This window comes from Branchiostoma belcheri, unplaced genomic scaffold (assembly GCF_001625305.1).
Source record: "Branchiostoma belcheri isolate BF01 breed outbred unplaced genomic scaffold, Haploidv18h27 scaffold2, whole genome shotgun sequence".
Lineage (NCBI taxonomy): Eukaryota > Metazoa > Chordata > Leptocardii > Amphioxiformes > Branchiostomatidae > Branchiostoma > Branchiostoma belcheri.
Window position 1 is genome coordinate 2,420,581 of NW_017803490.1, and position 19,009 is coordinate 2,439,589.

The following is a 19,009-nucleotide window of genomic DNA, read 5'->3' on the forward strand; positions in this document are numbered from 1 at the left end:
GGACCGGTTGGTAGTAAGAAGTCACATGACGTGGAGACATGCCAGACTGATTGTGAGTGTCGTCAGTTGTCTGTAGCAACCATGCCAAATATGGGCATGCGATCCCGTCAGGCCTTGAACTGGGGGTGTGTCTCACGTAGGCAGTTGTAAAGGTTATTCCACTTGGAAAAGGCAAAAAGGTGGGTTTAAATACATACAAATTCACAAAAGAGGATAGATTGGTCAATGATAACTAAAATCGTATGTAAATCATGATAGAATTACTTTAAAAATTGTAGTTTTTGTAAACGTAGTTGATTACCGGGAAAATTAAGAAAAAGCTGGAAGCATAAATTTGACCTTCAGTGCATTCGTACCCCGTGCCAAAATGAGACGGTCCGTTTCGGTGTGTTGTAGTACGTTTTGTAGTAACTTCCGTCATAAGGAGCCCACGTGGGCCTACTCACCCGCTGACGTAAAACACCGGCTAGAAAAACGTTTGAAACCGGTATAAATACGCCCGGTACACGCCTGTTCCGGCACAACTCAAGAGATATCTACAACTCTTCACCGACTCAAGAAGTTTTTCTTAGCCATGAGAGTCAGCCGTGTTCTACTCCAACAAGCCGCCAAGATGTACCTTGGTGGTCCCGACAGTTTCTTCAAGTATGCCGGCAGCTCTATCCTAAAAGACCCCTCGGTAAGAATATTTTTTCTTTCTTACGAGTTTTCTTTTTTAATTTTTCTGACAGGTATAACGGTTTACCGTAAGAAGCATGCGACTAACGCCTCGCTACTTTACTCGGACCCCGTTCTACAAGTTTTTTCTCGGCTCCCTGAAAACAGGGAAAGAGGTAAGTGTGTAGATCTAGATATGCACGTATCCGGATGAAATTGCTTCCTCCCGATTCCATTGTCCAGTTTTGAATCATTTTGGTCTTGCATTTTTTTTTTGTTCTGAATGGTTGTAGGTTAATCCCGGTGTACAGGGCAGTTGTAAAGGCTTTACTAAATACGTACTGTACTTGAGTAACTGCTTTTTGGCGTACTGTACGGGTTTCGCTGAAACCCCGAGTCAGAATCCTTTGTTTGAACTGTAACGATTTGTCAGGGTCACGACCAATACGTGGACAGGATTCTAAACCGTTACTCCTTTAAAAAAAGAGACGCAGCCAAACTCTACTTAAACACTACTTTGACACTTTGAAGAGCATTTTTTATGGAACGGTTGTTGTTGTATTTGTTTCCCGGTTTGCCGGTTTACATTGTGTGTAAAAAGGAAATGACGACCACGTAGTACGCGTATACAGGAATTATGGTCATTGCTTGAATACAAAACCTTTACAATGAACAGCTATTCTACTTTTAAACTTGAAAGTGGAAAAATAATTTTTTGGTCAACGTTTAACGAGTCTCTTAAGATTTACAGATGTATTAGGATATTTTTGAGGACAATTTTCTTGCCCCTAGAATTCTGGTGTGAAAGAGTACGCCATTGTTCGATCGTGTGGCCTTCCCTGTAATGTACAACTGAGCAAACATTTACTTTGAAACTAGAAAGCAGGACTTTTAAAACAGCATCGACAAATTATTATCGCCCAACCGTAAAAAGAAGTTTTTGCTTAAATTTCCATCGATAAAATTTCGGAGAAAATCGTCCGCCGGGGTGTAGAGGTCAGACTATAGGACTGGTGTTCCATTGTTCGTGTAACGTTAGCTCGCGTGACATGTGCTTGTACTGAGAACAGAATTTCCGCTAGCTCAAGTTCTATTCGCGGAATTTTCCGTGACGTCCTGTTTTGGCTGGACAGGAAGTCTATGAGGAAGTTCAAGTTTATTTTTTTTTATCCTAGCCTCCTCCAGGCTTCTTTTAAGTCCCCGGTAAAAGATATCAGAAACACGCGAAAACTGTGAATGGTCTGTGAGTAAGTTTTCCAGGATGCCAGCTGCAGACCCATTTTGGTACGCTAGGCCTAGAGTTAGAGCAAGCGTGCGACCAGGCCCTAATTGAGGGGGGCTGTGGTATAATTTCATCGGGGGCATGTTGGCCCTGGAGCCGAGGAACTGGCCTGTGTAGGCCCTGGAAACAGTCTGGCACCCAGGCTAGCTGAGGGGCGCTGTGGTATAATTTCCTTGGGGTAATGTTGGCCCTGGAGCCGAGGAACTGGCCTATGCAGGCCCTGAAAATAGTCTGGCTCCCAGGCAAGGAGGAAGTCGGTCAAACAATGCGCCATTTCTCTCATGCCGGCCGGCGATGCCGGGTGGGACACAAGTTGGTCACGTACGCACACGGCCAGTGCGCAGGCGTATCTCACGGTGGATGACGTAGACACGGCAGCCTCTGCGCACGCGTGTCCTCAGATCTAGGTCTGAATTTATTAGTGCAGTGCAAATTTTGATCAACATTATTGATATTTTTCATCAATTAGAAAAATCGAAAAAAATACGCTGCGTCATAACTTCGCACCTGTCATAAGGCCTACGTGACTACCGTTCGCCCCACCCATATAATTATCGCGCTTCGTGCAGTTTTTAAAATCCGCATATAACAAGCTTAGCTTGTGCCAGGTGTCCAACGTTAAATACCCTTTTTAGAAAGTGTAAATGTGTATAAATCCACGGCTGTGGTTTAGCCTCCACCAGGCCTTTCTACGGGAATACGGATCGTAGAATTCGGCAAAGAGAGTAAAATTGGCCAAGGGAGTCCGGCCGCGGGGAGGTACTAGTAGTTTCGTTCCCTCCAGGGCCAGTCAAACCTACAAGGCGGCCAAACTCCCCTGGCAAATTCTCCTATATATAGCCAGCGTACATTGTAGTTAGTCTGGTAGAGACTAGATGTGGTTCACTTCATTGGTTTTTGGCACACAAAGGCTTGTCCCGGTAAACAGGCCGAAAACGGCCGTAAAAAAAGATTTATATCTTTACAGTTGATTCATTCTTGTTCTAAAATAGAACACAGCATCGTGATGGTTCCTCCCAACACCAATTATTTCAACTGAACGGCTGATTTGATAAAATGGCGCTACTTCAAAAACGGTTAGGCCCTTTCTAAAGGAACAAAATTAAATGTTTTTTTCGCCCGATTTCAAGATATGACAAATGTAGAATAATTTAAAAATTTGTGAAGATATTTCACTCTCAATCCGATGAATAGAATGAGTGGAGATCCGGAATTAGTATAAACTGCCGAATTTCAATAATAAAATTTTTGAGTGGTTAAGAAAAATTTATAGTTCAAATGTTAGGCGATTGCAAATCAGAGCCAAATGAACTGGCATTATATCAGAAAGAGTACTCGATCAAGGGTACAGTGTGACTACTTTGTGTTTTGGACATAAGCCATATACAAACCCAATTTCGACACATTTGGCAGTGGCCCACTTCGTGATGACTCTATCTCAACCTAATATAAAGCTCCGCCCACAAGTAATGAGCTTTGTTCTGCACCATTTGAGTTATCATTAGTCAGAGCACTCTAGTGTGACCATCTTGGGCACAAGCCACAAACGTATTATCCTACGTAGCAGGCTTATAGAACTGGGGATTTGGTGGTCTTCGGCTGTTTTCTGATTAGCCCAGTTCTAAAGACGGGGGTAATTCAACCAGGCCGGCTATGTTGTCTATATGCAATCAGAAAATAGCACATAAAAGCTCCCAAAGACCCTGAAGACCCCCAGTTTTTGGCATGCTATGGAGGCTACAATTGTAGTTGGCATCCCCCTAGTGTAGTGCTAACCCCGGCATAGTTGTACGGTGACCTCTACTGAAACTCCGCCCACCCCATGTGCCATCCTTGTTGACCGAGTTGACCTTGACTCGCCCTACAACTCGTAAAACAACACACGAATCCTTTAAGTCGCTGCCATATTTGTCTTCAAGTTCCTAGCATTCTTGAGGGGTAAATCGTTTCTTCAGCCTAGCGCCTAGGCAAGGGCACCGGAATTGTACCCTATACAACCAACGCATAGCTTTGGGGAAGTTGTTTTCTGGAGTTAAATCTGCGTGTTTGCAATACCTCAAATATTTTTGGCTAAAAGCTTACTCTAGGTAGAAAATCGCCGTGCCTAGATACCGTTACCCTGACATTCTAATCCTCCAATATTTCCTCAGTACTGTTAAACATATGTTTTAACATGCGTACTCTAAAAATACCCTTGAAACTTTATATTTTTGCCATGCATATCGTATCATATGTCGAAGAGATTGATCGATTATTAGTAACGTTAATAACATATTTTTGCCACTTGAAATATTTTTCCAGTACCTAGAAATGTACCTATATACAGAGCTGTGCTACTGGCACGAGTTGCAATAGATTATTAGACTTTTAGAGTGTCAAATATTTTTGTTCTTGTCTTTAATTACATATTTTTCCACTTAAAATATGTTTGCCGGCACTTACGAAATGTTACCTGTATACAGAGCTGTGCTAGTATCATGAGTTGTTGTGGATTGTTAGAAGTTAGAGTCTCATGTGTTTTTGTTGTTGTTGCCGTTGCTAGGTGTGGCCCTTGGTTACCATCGTGACTGGTGTAGGGTGTATGGCGGTGAGCGCTCTAACCTACACAGCCATCGCAAAGTCGGACGTCGTGTGAGTATTTCTTTACATAGTTTCACTTTTAGACATATCTTGAAGAAAAACATATCGTTATCAATTGAATTTTGTCATTTGTGTGTAGGTAGCCCTGTGATGCCCAGTACTTATCCTGTGTTGTGTATTTCTTCACAGTTTCGACAAGAAGACACAGCCATGGCTCAAAGTGCCTTTGGATAGACCTACACAGAAGGTGTGTGGACTTTTATGATTAAACAGAATATCCGTATTCTTCTATTCATATATTTGTCTCTATAGATTTGAACAATTATATATATTTCTCGGTGTTCGTCTCAGGAACTTTCTTAATGAATTCATTTGAAATTTCAGAGTGGAAGTACATTTGTACTGTAGCCTTTATATGAATGGAAGTAATTCCAGGAGTTGCCCTGTATTTTGCTAAGTTTTGTTTCTTCAAATTGTTTTTATTACTTAGTAGTAACCCCAAATCGTATTTTTTTCTCCAGTTGGTCACAATCAACCAGACCTACAAGGACATCCCACAGCTCAAGGTCATGAGCGAGATCCGCGAGATGGAGAAGCAATAACCCATCTTCACTTCTGCTACAAACCGCAAGGTGGCGCATGTGAATGGCAGCTGACCGAAGCGACCAGTGTTTTAATGGGGCCACGCTGCTATTATAGTTATAGCTGGCTATAAGTACGTGTTATCATGTCCTTACCTCAAGGAACAAAATACATGATACAGGGATTGTAAGATCACAGAGTTTAGAGGACCAAAATCTTTTTCCCGGGAAAAAATCTTAAGCTTACTGATCAGAAAAAAAACATAGATTGTGAAAAATTAGTTCCGTCCACACATATATCCATTGCACGTGTTGCTATATATTGAGGCGAGAGAAGCAGTGTGTTGCAGCCTTATCTATGTATGCAAGATCTGAGTATTGTAAACGGAAAAAAAGTTCTGAATCTGAGTGCTACAATGTGAGGCTGTGTACCTGACTATTATAAAGGGAAGTTCTGAATCGGAGTGTTACAATGTGAAGATGTGCCTAGTGGCACCATAATGTTGCGATAGTTCTGACCAATCAGGGACCGTTTTGTATAGCATCACTTTGATTGTAGCAATAATTGTGAACTTTGGAACTAATTTATTGTCACTGAAAATATCTATGACACGTGCACAATACTTATGATGTTGTTGTTGCAAGTGTCGAATGTCAGGGACACGAAATAGCAGCTATGAATTATGAAAAAATAACTTATTAATTGAGCACGTATTTGACACAATATTCAGGTGAATAGTTACGAATCTGATGTGTATTATTCTATCTTGTCTGTCAATGAAAAAAATAATAAACAAATAATAGAGTATTTATGGTGAGCTCTCTATGCTGCTGAGCAATATCCTGTATATGTGAATTTGATTCACAATAAATCTATTGTTTGAAGAAATGAACTTCTTTATTCATTTTTTGTGAAGCAAATCGTAAAGACAGTGACAGTTTATTTATGGCGGACTATATCCCAGTCAAATACAACCAGTGCATTTAGCTAAAGACATTGATACTTAAAACAGTAACCAGAAAAGTTCCATATGACCATCTATATGGATCTGAAGTCATAGAATAAAATCTTTACACAACTCCCAGCGACAACATATTGGCATAGAAACGATTTAACAAAATTTATTGTAATTTACTCCTGAACTTAAAAAAAAACCCTACCCAGAAGACACATTCAGCTAAGAGCATTTTAGAGCCAATGCCCTAATGTGGTCACGGTACGCGTACCCAGTCCAACTAAACTGGTTAAAACCAAAGATAAACAAACACCCTAGAGGCCATCTTAATGCTTACATTACCCTAGAAGCTGTTTTAAAACCGTCTCTATGGTGACATGCCATACGTCTTATGTATTCTGAAGTCTTTCCTTTACACTTCGCCTATACTATAGCAGCTAGAGAATAAGAGAAATCATTTTGAAGTTCACTTAAGGTAGCCAGGATCCGGAGATAAAAGTCCTTTCTTTTCGGCCGAAAGTCATTTACACGCTACATCTAACTTCACGACTTGCCCTTTAGAAAACTCTTGTGTTTCTATTAGTAGTTGTGCAATGGTATTCTGTACCGTTACTCATAGATACCGTATACATTAAGCGTTACTATTAAACTCCTGACCAAAACGGAAGAACTCTGGTCGAAACCAAATTCACGATGAGTCTAAGTCATGGGATAACGTTACGTGTGGAAAGGCACGTAGACTCTATAACGTAACGACCAATCACCGAGCGCGTACTATACTGCAATGTTATACCCTGCTTTCTCAACGATTTAATTTTGGCGCCTTTAAGACGCATTCCTGTGGCTAAGAAGCTTCGATAAAGATTGAATTAAGAATTTGCTCCTTTTGTACCCTCATTGTCTTACGTAACAAAGTAAAGATGACTTACTTTCATACGTTTGTATCTTAGAAGAACATATTTAGACTAATATAATTAATTGTAAGTAGCACCGAAATCGCTCGTAACCAAATAAAGAGACAACATTCCTTGAACTCTTTTGAATAACGAGCGCACGTAGACAACCGTTAGGATAGTTCCACTTCGAAAACTAAGGGGTGTATTATTTTTATCAAATATGTATCAAATTTGAAGATAATGAATTTAACTACGGTAGATAAGATATTTCGTCAAATAATTCAGCATGCAAATGATATTTAACAAAAATTATCATACCATGAGTTAAATGATAGATGCAAGTAAAAATTATTGACACCAAATGGACCTGCGGCCCCGATTTTAGAATGGACTGTCCCCAGCCGGTGAGCGCTAGTATACGTACTTGACGTTGATGCAAACGTTTCCACTCGTCAGTGTTGAACCCACGTGTCTAGTGTTCTGACGCGGGGCGCCGGCTACAACATCGCCGCCAACATTCCAACAAACCGCCCGGTATAAGTACTACGTGCGGGCTAGCAGTCAGGCAATACACAGGGCGTTCCTTCGTGCAATACTGACAGAGATTCGTCCCCTCCTCTCCGCATCGTCGCCATGAGAATTACCCAAGCCGTCCTCGCACTACCCAAGCTAGAAAAGATCAAGAAGTGGCGACCCTACAAGCCCGACAGTTTCATGAAGTATGCTCGGTTATCTATGCTGAAGGATCCTTCGGTAAGATATCTCTTCCTCCTTTCCTTTGCATCTTCGGAAAGTGTTAGCGTTGTCCTATGAACAGGTGCTGTATCCAGAACCGTGCCTGGGACAAGCATACGTTCTTGTCTACGCGGAGACTATTCAGAACCGTGCCTGATTCACTAACCCATATTCAGACATATAGAACTAGACAGGTACGGTTCTGGATACGATAACAGGTGTCTTTGGCGTATTGTGTGGAAAATGCTTTTGCACCTGCACGTATACAATGTTGTGTTACGCCACAAGGTGGTTATACCGGCTATACAGATGGTTCTACCGGCTATACAGATGGTTCTACCGGCTATACAGATACAGATACAGATAAGCGTCATTTTGCGGCACGAACATACGTTACGCACGCTGGTTATATTATATTACGGGGCGGGGCGAACAAAAAAATTCTAGTCAGCTTTCGGCAAAAACATTCTCTTCTTTTTTAAATTACCTAAATTCAAGGTTTCTGTTATCTTTAAGTCCTGAACCGGAAGCAATTATACTTAATCCGTCTATAATTTACATATATTTGGAATATCGATATTAATGTTGAAGGTTTGGCACGTATTCAGCGTGCGTAGCGTCAGGAGTTGCGCAACCGGGCATTGCCCTGAACGCTATCCGTAAATCTGCTCACTCGGCCGGGTAGACATCCAATAATGCCTCCTCAGCAGGCTCACTAGTATACTGCCCGGTAACATTCGTCATAGATATGTCGCAGAATTTTGATGCTGTACTAGAATATTCTACAACATACAATATACAACATACAAAATACAAAATGTATCATGAACGAAATATATAACAAAATGCAAATTCAAGCAGGCTATGACAGAATAGAACCATCCAACATCAAGGATTTTTAAAAGACAGTATTTTTGGCAAGAAGACAGCATAAAACATGCACGATTTTTCCGAGAATGACCTGAGGTTACGATCGTAAGACGATCGTAGGACGATCGCAGGACGGTCGTACAACCTCACGACGACTCCTTACGATATTGGCTTTTTCACATTGTATTACGAATTAAGCACCATATGCATTTGTATGTAGAAGGTCCACATTTTGAGCTAAATTTCCTTTTTTATGACCGTTTCTTCCGAATTGTGTTATCTCACAGACAGACAGAGTTTTACGAGGAAGGCGAAATTTTCTGCTTAATTAGATGCCTTTACAACCATCAGCTTAAGAATACCTTATTCCTAAAACAGGAATTTTACGAGGAATATGTAATTTTCAGCTAACGTTCTCCCTTTTACGGGCATCCCTTTGGAAATTGGTACTTAACAGCCGTCTGGTGCCGGTATTTTTACGGGACGTATAATATGTATAATATAGCGTTTGTATGAAAATTGCATGGAACGTTTTTTACGTGGGTGGATAGAACCCACGGCAGTCACGTACGCACACGTCTCGCACCATATAAGGACATGTGTGACGTCACCGCGCACTTGACATTGATCGAGTGACGTCATGTGCGTCAAGATGGCGGACAGACAGAATAAAACATGGATTTTGGATGATTCCATTGCAATTGTAGGGGGGGTGGAACGTAACCACTTATATGTTTTCTAACAACGACATTTCTCAATGTACGACTAAGATATTACATTGCTTGTGTTAGGAGTCCATATTGTGACGCAACAACGCAAACAAACATGACAAAATTATAAATTCACAAGAAGATGAAACGACTTGTTATATCTTCCATAACTTAGTACATGTAAATGTAAAAAATGACATGAAAATTCACTTTGAAAATCCGGTTTTGCTGCCCCGAAATCGCTTTGGGTGTCTTTAAATAAGGCATGACAAAGGGTTTGGGCATATATAACGCTCCTTTCGCCAGCCATTGCCGGCGAGTGCCTGTATGTAGAGCCCGGCTTGCGTTACAGATTACGCCGGTAACCTTAACGTTATACCGGCCTATCATTGCATGTTCGCACACCGATACAGCTCACTAGCTTAGCGTACGTGTCCAGAATGTGCAATCTCCAAGCACAGGCACATTCGGCGTGGGTCGTTGTAAGATTTCCTGTATCTGTATAGCTGGTATAACTGCCCTTCGGCGTAACACACCAGCTTCTGTATCTGTATAGCTAGTGGTATAACCGCCCTTCGGCGTAACACACCAGCTTCGCAGGCACGCGGCGCGGCGGCAGCTGGCTACACCGAACAACTTGTTACACCTAACCCTTGAAAAAAGATCAATAAATGAAGAAAAATACGATTCCTGGTGAAGATTTGAACGACAATAGAACACGTACACAAACAGTTTCAAACTAACAAAATACAATGAAATCAGCTTCAATCAAGGACGTTAGATCTTGTTGAAGCTCATTACTAACGAGAGTTATGATTGGCTAACAGTCGTCACATCAGCAGCGCCATATTGTACTAACACCTGCTACATTCGATCCGTCGGATCTCCATAGACCCACTGACTTTGACTTGCCCTTGGCAGTTGTTGAAAAACAGAAATCCCCCCAAAGTCTTTAAAAATACCTGTACTTAACATGTCTGGCGTAACGTGCCAAGGACGAGGGGGCAAACCGTTTCATCGTTCATGTAAGGGTGACGAAGTAAAATAGTCTCTACCAGGCTTCAGGTACGAGTCAGAAATCTCCAAGCAGATCTTTCAGTGTCTAAAAAGACAGTATCACAGGCAGTATCCATTTGTCACCCAAGGCTGGCGTAAAAAAAGGGTACCAGTACATAGCTAGTTGAAATCACGCGCATATATAGCTGTAATATTTGTAACTTTCATTATTTTGTGCTTGTAGCTGTAGTACTAGTGTTTTTAAATCGGTACAGGTACAAGTGCATATACATGCACAGCTACTTTTAACAACTTTTACAGCCATATCCCCAAAATACACGGACCAATCACAAAGACAGACACTAAAAAAAGATGTCTAAATCACTTAGACACAACAGGTCTTTAGACTGCCCTAGATATCACAGATGAAGTTTCTTGACATTATTGTAGAATGAAGCTTAAATCTCCATGTACAATAAAGGTTTGTTTAGTTCATACCCTGTATAAAATCGTTTGTTTCTTTGCGTGTAGCTGTTGTTTTTTAACTCTATGTTTTGTAGCGTGTAGCTGTAGTGTTTTAAACTCTGTGTTTCTTTGCGTGTAGCTGTGGTGTTTTTAAAAGTGTTTCTTTGCGTGTAGCTGTAGTGTTTTAAACTCTTTGTTTCTTTGCGTGTAGCTGTAGTGTTTTTAACTCTTTGTTTCTTTGCGTGTATAGCTGTAGTGATTTATACTCTTTGTTTCTTTGCGTGTAGCTGTGATGTTTTATACTCTTTGTTTCTTTGCCTGTTGCCGCGACGTTTATAACTCTTGTTTGGTTGTTCTTACCGTTGCTAGGTGTGGCCCCTGGTGACCATTGTATCGGGAGTAGGGTGTTTGGCGCTGGCTGCTTTGGGTTGGACGGCGTTCAGCAAGGCTGATGTAGTGTAAGTATGAACGTGTCTTATCCTCCTAAGGGATAGTTAATTAGTTATTTAGTTATCTAGTAGGTTAATATGTTAAGCTTGGCGGCTTACATCAAGTCAGATGCAGCCTAGTTCATTCCTCTTGATATCAAATGGTAGGTATGTAGCTCACAAGCTAATTTGTAGTAAGTAAGCTACTCATTAACTTAGTAATACTTACTTGGTTAGTAACCTAGCTTAATACTTAGTTGTTAGCTACTTTGCTTATTACTTATTTAGGTAGAAAGGTTTGGAGTTAGCCGAATAGATAATGATACGGTCATAATGCCTGGCACTTACGTATACTCTGTGATTTCTTTCTTTTTTTGACAGTTTTGACAAAAGTCACGAACCATCATGGAATGAGGTACCCATGGACAGACCAACACAGAAGGTATGGAGAATTCGCTTTCATCGATATTACAAAAGAATCACATTATTTGCAACAGAATATTTGTATGATATGATATATAATATGATATGATATGATATGATATGATGCGTCACTGTACAACTATTCTCTTTAACAGCTTGTCACAATAAACCAGACGTACAAGGACATCCCAGAGGTTCACGTTATGGAAGAAATCGAGAAGGAAGAGAAGCACTAGCTATCCCCTAGCCCTGCAAGGTTATAAAGAATCGCAAGGTGGCGTGCGTGAGTGGCTGAGCCGTGCCATGCCCCGTGATTAGTATGTCGCAGTATGTTTTCCCCAGAGAGTAACTATATGCTGCAAAGACCTAGAATATTCGATTATAGTTCTTGGGTACGAGTTAGCTATAGCCAATTATTCCGTCTATAGAATATTTTGAGGCCTGTCCACGTAAAGCTATTTTTACTAGATCACTCGATCGACAAACTTAAAAAAAGTGAGTGACAGAGAGGCATAAATAGATGGACCAAGGATGAAATAGAGAAATGAAACATTTCATATATAGTCATTTGACAGCCTGTTATAAAGAATGGTTTTACTGTATTGAAGGAAGAAGCAGGGTTTTGATACATAAATGTTGTCGAGTTAGCGTTGAACAAAATTGAGCTGAAGAGGGTTAAGCGTACAAAGAATATGTAATAGGCTTGGATCGGGAAAGGCTAAGGATAAGCAAAAAGGCTAAGAAATCTGAAGAAAATAATTGTGTGACTTTTTTCTTCTTGATTTCAAAGAAACATGTCGGAATTTCTTGTACCGTTTTGGACTTTGGAGACTTTTTATCTGCAAATCGTGACTTAATTAAGATTGTATGCTTATATTTAAGAAGGTATACCGCTCCGATAGTATTTCTACTTTTATGCAGTGTCGCACTCTCAATCTATTATATATTGTTATTTTTTATATGTGAATGTATCGCGAGTTATCAAGAAAAAAGTCTTTGTTGTCTGTGAAATACCGATATTTTCAAGGGATATTCTTGTTATCAAGTGTTGCAGAGCAATCTTGTCTGTTTGAATTTGGTAATAAATTCATCGCTTGAACAGAGTATACTACTAGTACTTATTTTCATTCCATATCGGCACACGGTATTTTTAGAAATATCTAGGGCAGAATTGCACTATATGAATATTTACAACTGATGGCCAATAAATTTGTGTTTTGCAATCGGCGCCAATAAAATCTGGGCCACTACTAGTATACTAAAAGAGAAACGAAGTTCAATAATTAATATTATTTTTAAACTTTTATTTTATTCTGACCATTCAAGGATATCGGTGCAGTCTAGAAAATTTACATAGATATGTACGATAAAGAAAGTATCCGTGGGACGTCCCTAACCGAAGCTAGGTACTCATTTCCACCTGAGACAAATGCCCTACCATTACAAGGCTACACGGCGCCTTTTATATTAAAAATTCCCCCCCCCCCCCTNACGTGCACACACACACACACACACACACACACACACACGTGCACAAACCGTACACAACAATCGCGAGGTCATTCTGAATAATGCATTTTAACAACCCAAATACATAAAACAGCCAGACGGAAAATTGGTTCTTTCTCTGAGGCCGGCGAAATCTTGACCAGCACGAGAAACCCGAGGTTGTCAGACGACTGTAGGTGAGGACATTTTCCCGCCAAACTGAGGAAATTTTCCCGCTTTAATAACATCCCGCTCGCCGGGTTGTCAGACGACAGTTGATGAGGAAATTTTCCCGCCAAACTTGGGAAATTTTCCCGCCAAACTGAGGAAATCTTCCCGCTAAACTTCCCGCTCGCCAGGTTGTCAGACGACAGTTGGTGAGGAAATTTTCCCGCCAAACTTGAGGAGATGTCGGACGGCGAACCCCAGGCTACCCCGGACGACTCTCGGCGTCCCACCGGAAATTATGAACAGGCCTGTGACGTTCGTATGACCTTCACGACTGAGCATGGTAAGTTATTGTTTTTTCATAACATTTACCAGTACATGTGTATTCCGTTCTGTTTATGTAAAGGAGCAACCATTGCCATCCCGTCAAAATTTGGAGACAAAAATAAAACTACGATCCTCTTACAGAGAAAGTGGGATCTTTCGTCTTCCACTGCCTCAAAAAAAAAAAAGAAATCAAACCTAACAAGTTACAATTTAGAGCCAGATTTTACACTAGAGTAGTCACATTATTTATGTAACAATCTATGGTCACCATGGCAACTAGTGTTGGGTTACATCATTTTGCAATTTTATAAAAGGTATTTAGACTCCTGTCTAACCATATACCGTTATATGTATGTGTAAGAATTAACAGAGCACACCACATGCGAAGGTAAACATTATGCATTTGCTTTCAAATGTTACCTTTCTAGTATATATAGTCGTCTTTTATCAAAAGGACCCAGTTACATAATCAGGCCAGCACACGGCACGAAAACGTACTGTAACCTTCTTGGCAAAGTAATTAGTCTGCAGGGCGGAATAGCCTGGTGTCCAGTCCATCGTGATTAGGGCGGGTTTTCATCGGGGCTGCATGAGCTCTTCCCCGTCCGAGTCAGCCAAGTTCCCCGGTACTTTTGCACGACGAGAGTTAAATTAACCCCGAAACAATCAACTCCTGGCATGCAAAACTATTACAGGCGTACTCGTAACACTCCTACCGGGCGGTCTGTTGAGCTTGACGGGGGAAAACTATTAAAGCCCCGAAGACAGCCTGTCCCAACCACGATAGACCGGATACCAGGCTACCGAATGCTATGCCGGTAGCCAACACAACCGTCTCGTTTGATTGCCTCCAGCTAACGGTCATACCAGTGAGTCCACTGATACCGACGAGGCAGCGGGCATCACCAGCGGCCCGCCGAGCGCCCAGCCCCGCCGGGCCAGCTGGGTCCTCCCGGCGATCGGGCTGTGCGCTCTCGTCGTCGGGATCATGCTCACAGCGGCCGCGCTGGTTCATTTTCCCCGGGACAACACTGGGGCTGAACTTAAGTCCATAAGCAACCAAGTAAGAGACCTTTGATGTTGTTTAACTTTAAAATAACAAGGAATGCAATTGAAGAGTTCAAAAGAAAATGTCCTGAATATACTAGTAGATACTACATAGAAAGATAGAGAGATAGATAGAGGGGGAGGATAGATAGAGATATAGATAGGTCTATGCCTGAGAGAAATTGCGTTTTCTTGTACATACAGTTGGAGACACATGGCAAGAGTCTACAAGACGTTCTACTCGCCCTGAAGACATGGATGCTGGAAGGTCCAAAGCCAGACCAGACTATGGTAAGCCAAGTTCATGTCTTAAAAGGGTGCTCTATTATCAAGTTAGTCATGGCCAAGAATTGACATTGAACTATCAGTTTATCTGTTACAAACTCATTCGAAGGATGGCTATAAGACTTGTATTTTGCTTGCATGTTTAGTTTTTAAAAAATTAGCTCATTCTTTGTCACTGAATGTAAAGAGGTCTACTTGCTTTCACTTTGTTTCTGTACTTTCTGTCCTTTATTTGTATTTTTGCATATTGTTTTCACGATTTTTAGACATTTTCTTGTATAATTATCGGCCTCCCAAACTGCTATTCTGAGATAAGAGAACTTGTAGTTAATTTCTTGTTTGAGGCAATGTGGAGTCGATGTGTTGTTGATTTTTATTGCAGATTGTTACAACAGTGTCAATGGCGACGAACACAAGTGACACCTCTGTGTATGACGTCACCCCGTACATCCATGACGTCATCACTGACATGCGCAGCAGCGTTACAGACCAAACGTCTCCGGTGTTGACTGTCGCCATCAGCACCAAACCCAGTAACACCAACGACCAATCGCTGACTGCTGAAGCACCACTTGCCAGTACCAAAGGTTAGAAGCGCTATTATCACTTCCGGGTATGGAAGTATTGTTTTGGGTGGCTTCCTTGTGTGTTTGTTTCTCTGTATGTCCTTTCTAATTGCACGCCATAGCATTATAATGTCCTCAGCTGTGGTCCCCTGTTTTAGAAGCGTGTGGGTCATTAGCAGCTTTTCAGTGCTTGTCTGACTTTTTGTAGTCTGTAGCTACTAGTAGGCTATTTTATGCTCAACGTGTTGTCACTAAGTGTATAACACACGTACACACACAAACAAACACACAAACACACACACACACACACACACACAGACAAACATACCTGGAACAATATGGCGTGCCCCTGTTTCTTCTCTGAATCTCTCAATGTTGAAGCAATAAGTGAGACATCTTCCTTAGTAGATCCTAAGAATGTCCCCAAGTTGCCACCGTAAACCTGCAGTGTGCTGTGTGTGACATGATAGCAGTCCAGACTTGATTGATCTTCGTCATCATCAACATGGCATCGTCATGAAATGTAGAAGCCCCAGCGCGTTCTTGACTCGCAACTTCATCTTTTACAGTGAGTGATGAGACTCTTTTTACACAACCAAGTCTTGTATTCAGCCGACGTTTAGGTGACCGTCTGTCACTTTCCTCAGGGCAATTCTGACTGGTTCACATTGCACTGCAGCACAGGTGTCGCTGCTACAATGCATTCCCAAATGTACAATATTTACACATCTACACATATACGTGATTGGATTACAGGGAAATGTATCTACAGTGCGTTCCCAAACGAGTGGAAGTTGCATATGTACATAATGGCGGTCAGTTATTAAAAAGCACGAACCATACAGAAAACTAGTTACAGAAAACTAGGAACAGAATCCACAAGGTGGTTCCAAACGTACAGGATTGTTATAATTACATGGTGGTCATTTACACAAAAAAGTCCATTTCTTAAGGTGGCCTATGGGGATTCCTATAGTTAAGCACCCCGAGGTGACTCACTTCGACGCGGTAAAAATTATAATAGGGTGCACTAGAGGATCACGGCCAACTAATATGTTGAAATATACAGTATATTCTACAAATTAACTGAAAACTAAAAAAAGTTCTCGTTTTTTTAACAATGACGACCACTTTGATTTGGCCTTCTAACGGGGTCAACGGAACTGCAGCCGGCTCACCCTGGAACGTGGTTGCGTAATGCCGCGCATTTATACACGAACAGGGAAATCTTCACAATCCAACTCGTACGGTGTACAAGCCGATACCTTTCTATACCACACAGCGCAGTTCATTCATGGCTACCTCTCACATAAGTCGCTTTAGCCAGGATCCAAGAGGTTTGTCTGCACTACTTTCTATACCCGCGTCATAGATATAGACCCCCGGGGGTCGCCCATAAATACTGTGTTCTGCGGCCTTAAGGATGCGATGACTGAATCTGTACCCCCCCCCCCCCTCATCTCGGTTCATCTTTTACAGTCAAGAGAAAGGGTCGAGTTGGGGAATACGAAGTGCTGAAGATGGCCTGCCCCGGCGTGGAACGTATCCGCGTGGAGGCCGCCATGTACGGCGTCCGCCCCGACTGCCGCAGCGGCAACAGCCTCCGCCGGGTCCGCAACATCTGCCAGGGGCGGTCCGCCTGCTCGGTCCCCGCCTCCAACGCCGTGTTCGGGGACCCGTGTGTTCGAACGCACAAGTACCTGGAAGTCGAGTACACCTGCACCGGTACGTACCCACAATCTATTCGATACCTTAAAGCTTTAAGGTTTATAAGTTATTAGCTATTGCTTATTGTTCAAAGGGCCTAAGGACGCCATATTATACAAGCAGCTTTTGTACTGAAAGTTGTCTTGTTATGTTTACCGTAAGGAAAACATATTGTTTTTACTCAGTTTCTTCCTCCTCTTCTGTTCCAAACACTAACCTCTGACCCGGCCAATGACGTGATTTGTTGACGGTCCCCATGGTGACTAGTGTTGGGTTACATAATGTTGCAATTTCATGGTCTGCTCCTGTCACCATATACTGTAGTACATGTAACGTTATGTAACGTTTGAGTAAAAATTAACAGGGCAGATCATGTCCGAAGGTAAACATTATGCATTTGCTTTGCAAATGTTGCTTCTCTAGTTCCAACTTATTTCCATAAAGAGCTATTCTTCCTCTGTACAAAAAAGTTATACATGCAGAATTTACAAGTTCATTTTACCAGGGAAGTACTCCTAGCTCTTTTCAAAAAGTACATGCATGTACAATCATGGAGTTAAATGTTACAACGAACAGTGGACCACATCCTAAGGACCCGTTTTAACGACTGCAACCATTAACAGTAGCATATAGGTCGAGTGAGCTTCGAACTCCCGACTTCAGAGGCGAGGCAGGGTCGCTAACCATAGCCTCTACCAGGTTTTGGGAGGCGGCTGGAAAGAGTAGAAATCGGCCAAATAGAAAAAACATGCCAGGGGAGTTGGTCCGCAAGAGAGTACAGTTTGCAACTCCCCTGGCATGTTCTTTCTATTTGGCCGATTTCTACTCTTACCAGGAGCCTCCCGAAGCCTGGTAGAGGCTTGATAACCAAGGTGAATCGTTGTGCATTTTCCGTTTCAGAGCCCGGTGTGACCTGCCCTGCCTGGACCCGCTGGTTGGATCGTGACGACCCCATTAGCTTCTACGACTGGGAGTCGTTCACGTCTCTTCGCCGGGTGTACCCCCGAGAGATCTGTGCCGAACCCTCGGACATCCAGGCCCGCGTCAGGGGCTCCCACGTGCCGGCCGAACAGACCGGGGAGCAGTTCTTCTTCTACAGCCCGCAGCTGGGTCTGGCCTGCAGAACCAGGGACCAGACGGACCGGCGCACCTGCCAGGACTACGAAGTGCGCTTCTGCTGCCCGTGAGCAAAACAAGAAATCGTCCATTCACTAGCCTAGTAGTTCGCAGACTTGTGGGGCGGCGGCGTTTATTTTTTTCGGGGAGCGACGCGAGTTATGCCGCCGAGGGACGATTTTGCCTCCGACGGACTTTGCCGCGTAGAGAGAGTTTCCTCGCTCAAGGTTGTTAGGGGGCGAAACCCTTTCTCCCCGGCAAAGTCCTTCGGCGGCAAAACTCGCGTCACTCCCGGAAGAATTCACGAGTTGCACATTCCCAGGATCCTTTGCGCCCAGGGTAGGTCACGTGGGCGTCAGGGTAGGGAAAGGTCTCGGTAAACCACGTGACTCATCCTCGGCTCTGGTCGGAAGAAGGTGCCCTAAGCGATATCTGGCCGATAGTAGGCTGGGAGCATTCACATTTTCACGTAGTGTGTTGAATCAACCCTATCCTATCCCATACCGATAGTCATGGAGCAAAAATTCGATGCCGCTTTGCCGTACGAACGCCGTGAAAAACTACGTGCCTCCCGCCGCCGGCAGTGGTGTCAGCCATTTTTGAAATTTCCGAGCGCTCGCGAACACTTCCGACTTCTTCCGACCAGAGCCGAGGATGAGTCACGTGGTTTACCGCGACCTTTCCCTACCCTGACGCCCACGTGACCTACCCTGGGCGCAAAGGATC

At 42.6% G+C, this 19,009-nt stretch overlaps 3 protein-coding genes across 4 annotated transcripts; all 3 read left to right on the top strand.

The window, feature by feature from the left end:
• Positions 1–424: 424 nt before the first annotated feature.
• On the top strand, positions 425–5,990 carry LOC109469025 (normal mucosa of esophagus-specific gene 1 protein-like). Of its 2 annotated transcripts, none has more exons than XM_019767415.1 (4): positions 425–679; positions 4,482–4,570; positions 4,709–4,766; positions 5,041–5,990. In XM_019767415.1, exons 1-4 carry the CDS (start codon positions 575–577, stop codon positions 5,119–5,121), a joined length of 333 nt encoding a protein of 110 aa, XP_019622974.1. In that variant the 5' UTR covers positions 425–574; the 3' UTR covers positions 5,122–5,990. The 2 variants fall into 2 exon arrangements, with proteins under 2 accessions (XP_019622974.1, XP_019622975.1); XM_019767416.1 differs by lacking the exon at positions 425–679 and adding an exon at positions 722–833.
• Positions 5,991–7,381: 1,391 nt separating this feature from the next.
• Positions 7,382–12,325, top strand: LOC109468704. Its single transcript, XM_019767018.1, has 4 exons — positions 7,382–7,705; positions 11,098–11,186; positions 11,538–11,598; positions 11,735–12,325. Exons 1-4 carry the CDS (start codon positions 7,586–7,588, stop codon positions 11,813–11,815), a joined length of 351 nt encoding a protein of 116 aa, XP_019622577.1. The 5' UTR covers positions 7,382–7,585; the 3' UTR covers positions 11,816–12,325.
• A 1,150-nt stretch (positions 12,326–13,475) lies between these two features.
• Positions 13,476–18,444, top strand: LOC109468372. The gene is made up of 6 exons (XM_019766622.1): positions 13,476–13,578; positions 14,417–14,625; positions 14,814–14,900; positions 15,277–15,481; positions 16,940–17,185; positions 18,068–18,444. Exons 1-6 carry the CDS (start codon positions 13,476–13,478, stop codon positions 18,352–18,354), a joined length of 1,137 nt encoding a protein of 378 aa, XP_019622181.1. The 3' UTR covers positions 18,355–18,444.
• Positions 18,445–19,009: the final 565 nt, after the last annotated feature.

Coding starts and splice junctions, on each gene's coding strand:
- LOC109468704 (XM_019767018.1), top strand. CDS start 7,586: ATGAGAATTACCCAAGCCGTCCTCGCACTACCCAAGCTAGAAAAGATC. Junction 7,706..11,097: donor CTATGCTGAAGGATCCTTCG/GTAAGATATCTC, acceptor TACCGTTGCTAG/GTGTGGCCCCTGGTGACCAT. Junction 11,187..11,537: donor TTCAGCAAGGCTGATGTAGT/GTAAGTATGAAC, acceptor TTTTTTTGACAG/TTTTGACAAAAGTCACGAAC.
- LOC109468372 (XM_019766622.1), top strand. CDS start 13,476: ATGTCGGACGGCGAACCCCAGGCTACCCCGGACGACTCTCGGCGTCCC. Junction 14,626..14,813: donor TTAAGTCCATAAGCAACCAA/GTAAGAGACCTT, acceptor TTGTACATACAG/TTGGAGACACATGGCAAGAG. Junction 14,901..15,276: donor CAAAGCCAGACCAGACTATG/GTAAGCCAAGTT, acceptor TTTTTATTGCAG/ATTGTTACAACAGTGTCAAT.
- LOC109469025 (XM_019767415.1), top strand. CDS start 575: ATGAGAGTCAGCCGTGTTCTACTCCAACAAGCCGCCAAGATGTACCTT. Junction 680..4,481: donor CTATCCTAAAAGACCCCTCG/GTAAGAATATTT, acceptor TGCCGTTGCTAG/GTGTGGCCCTTGGTTACCAT. Junction 4,767..5,040: donor TGGATAGACCTACACAGAAG/GTGTGTGGACTT, acceptor TTTTTTCTCCAG/TTGGTCACAATCAACCAGAC.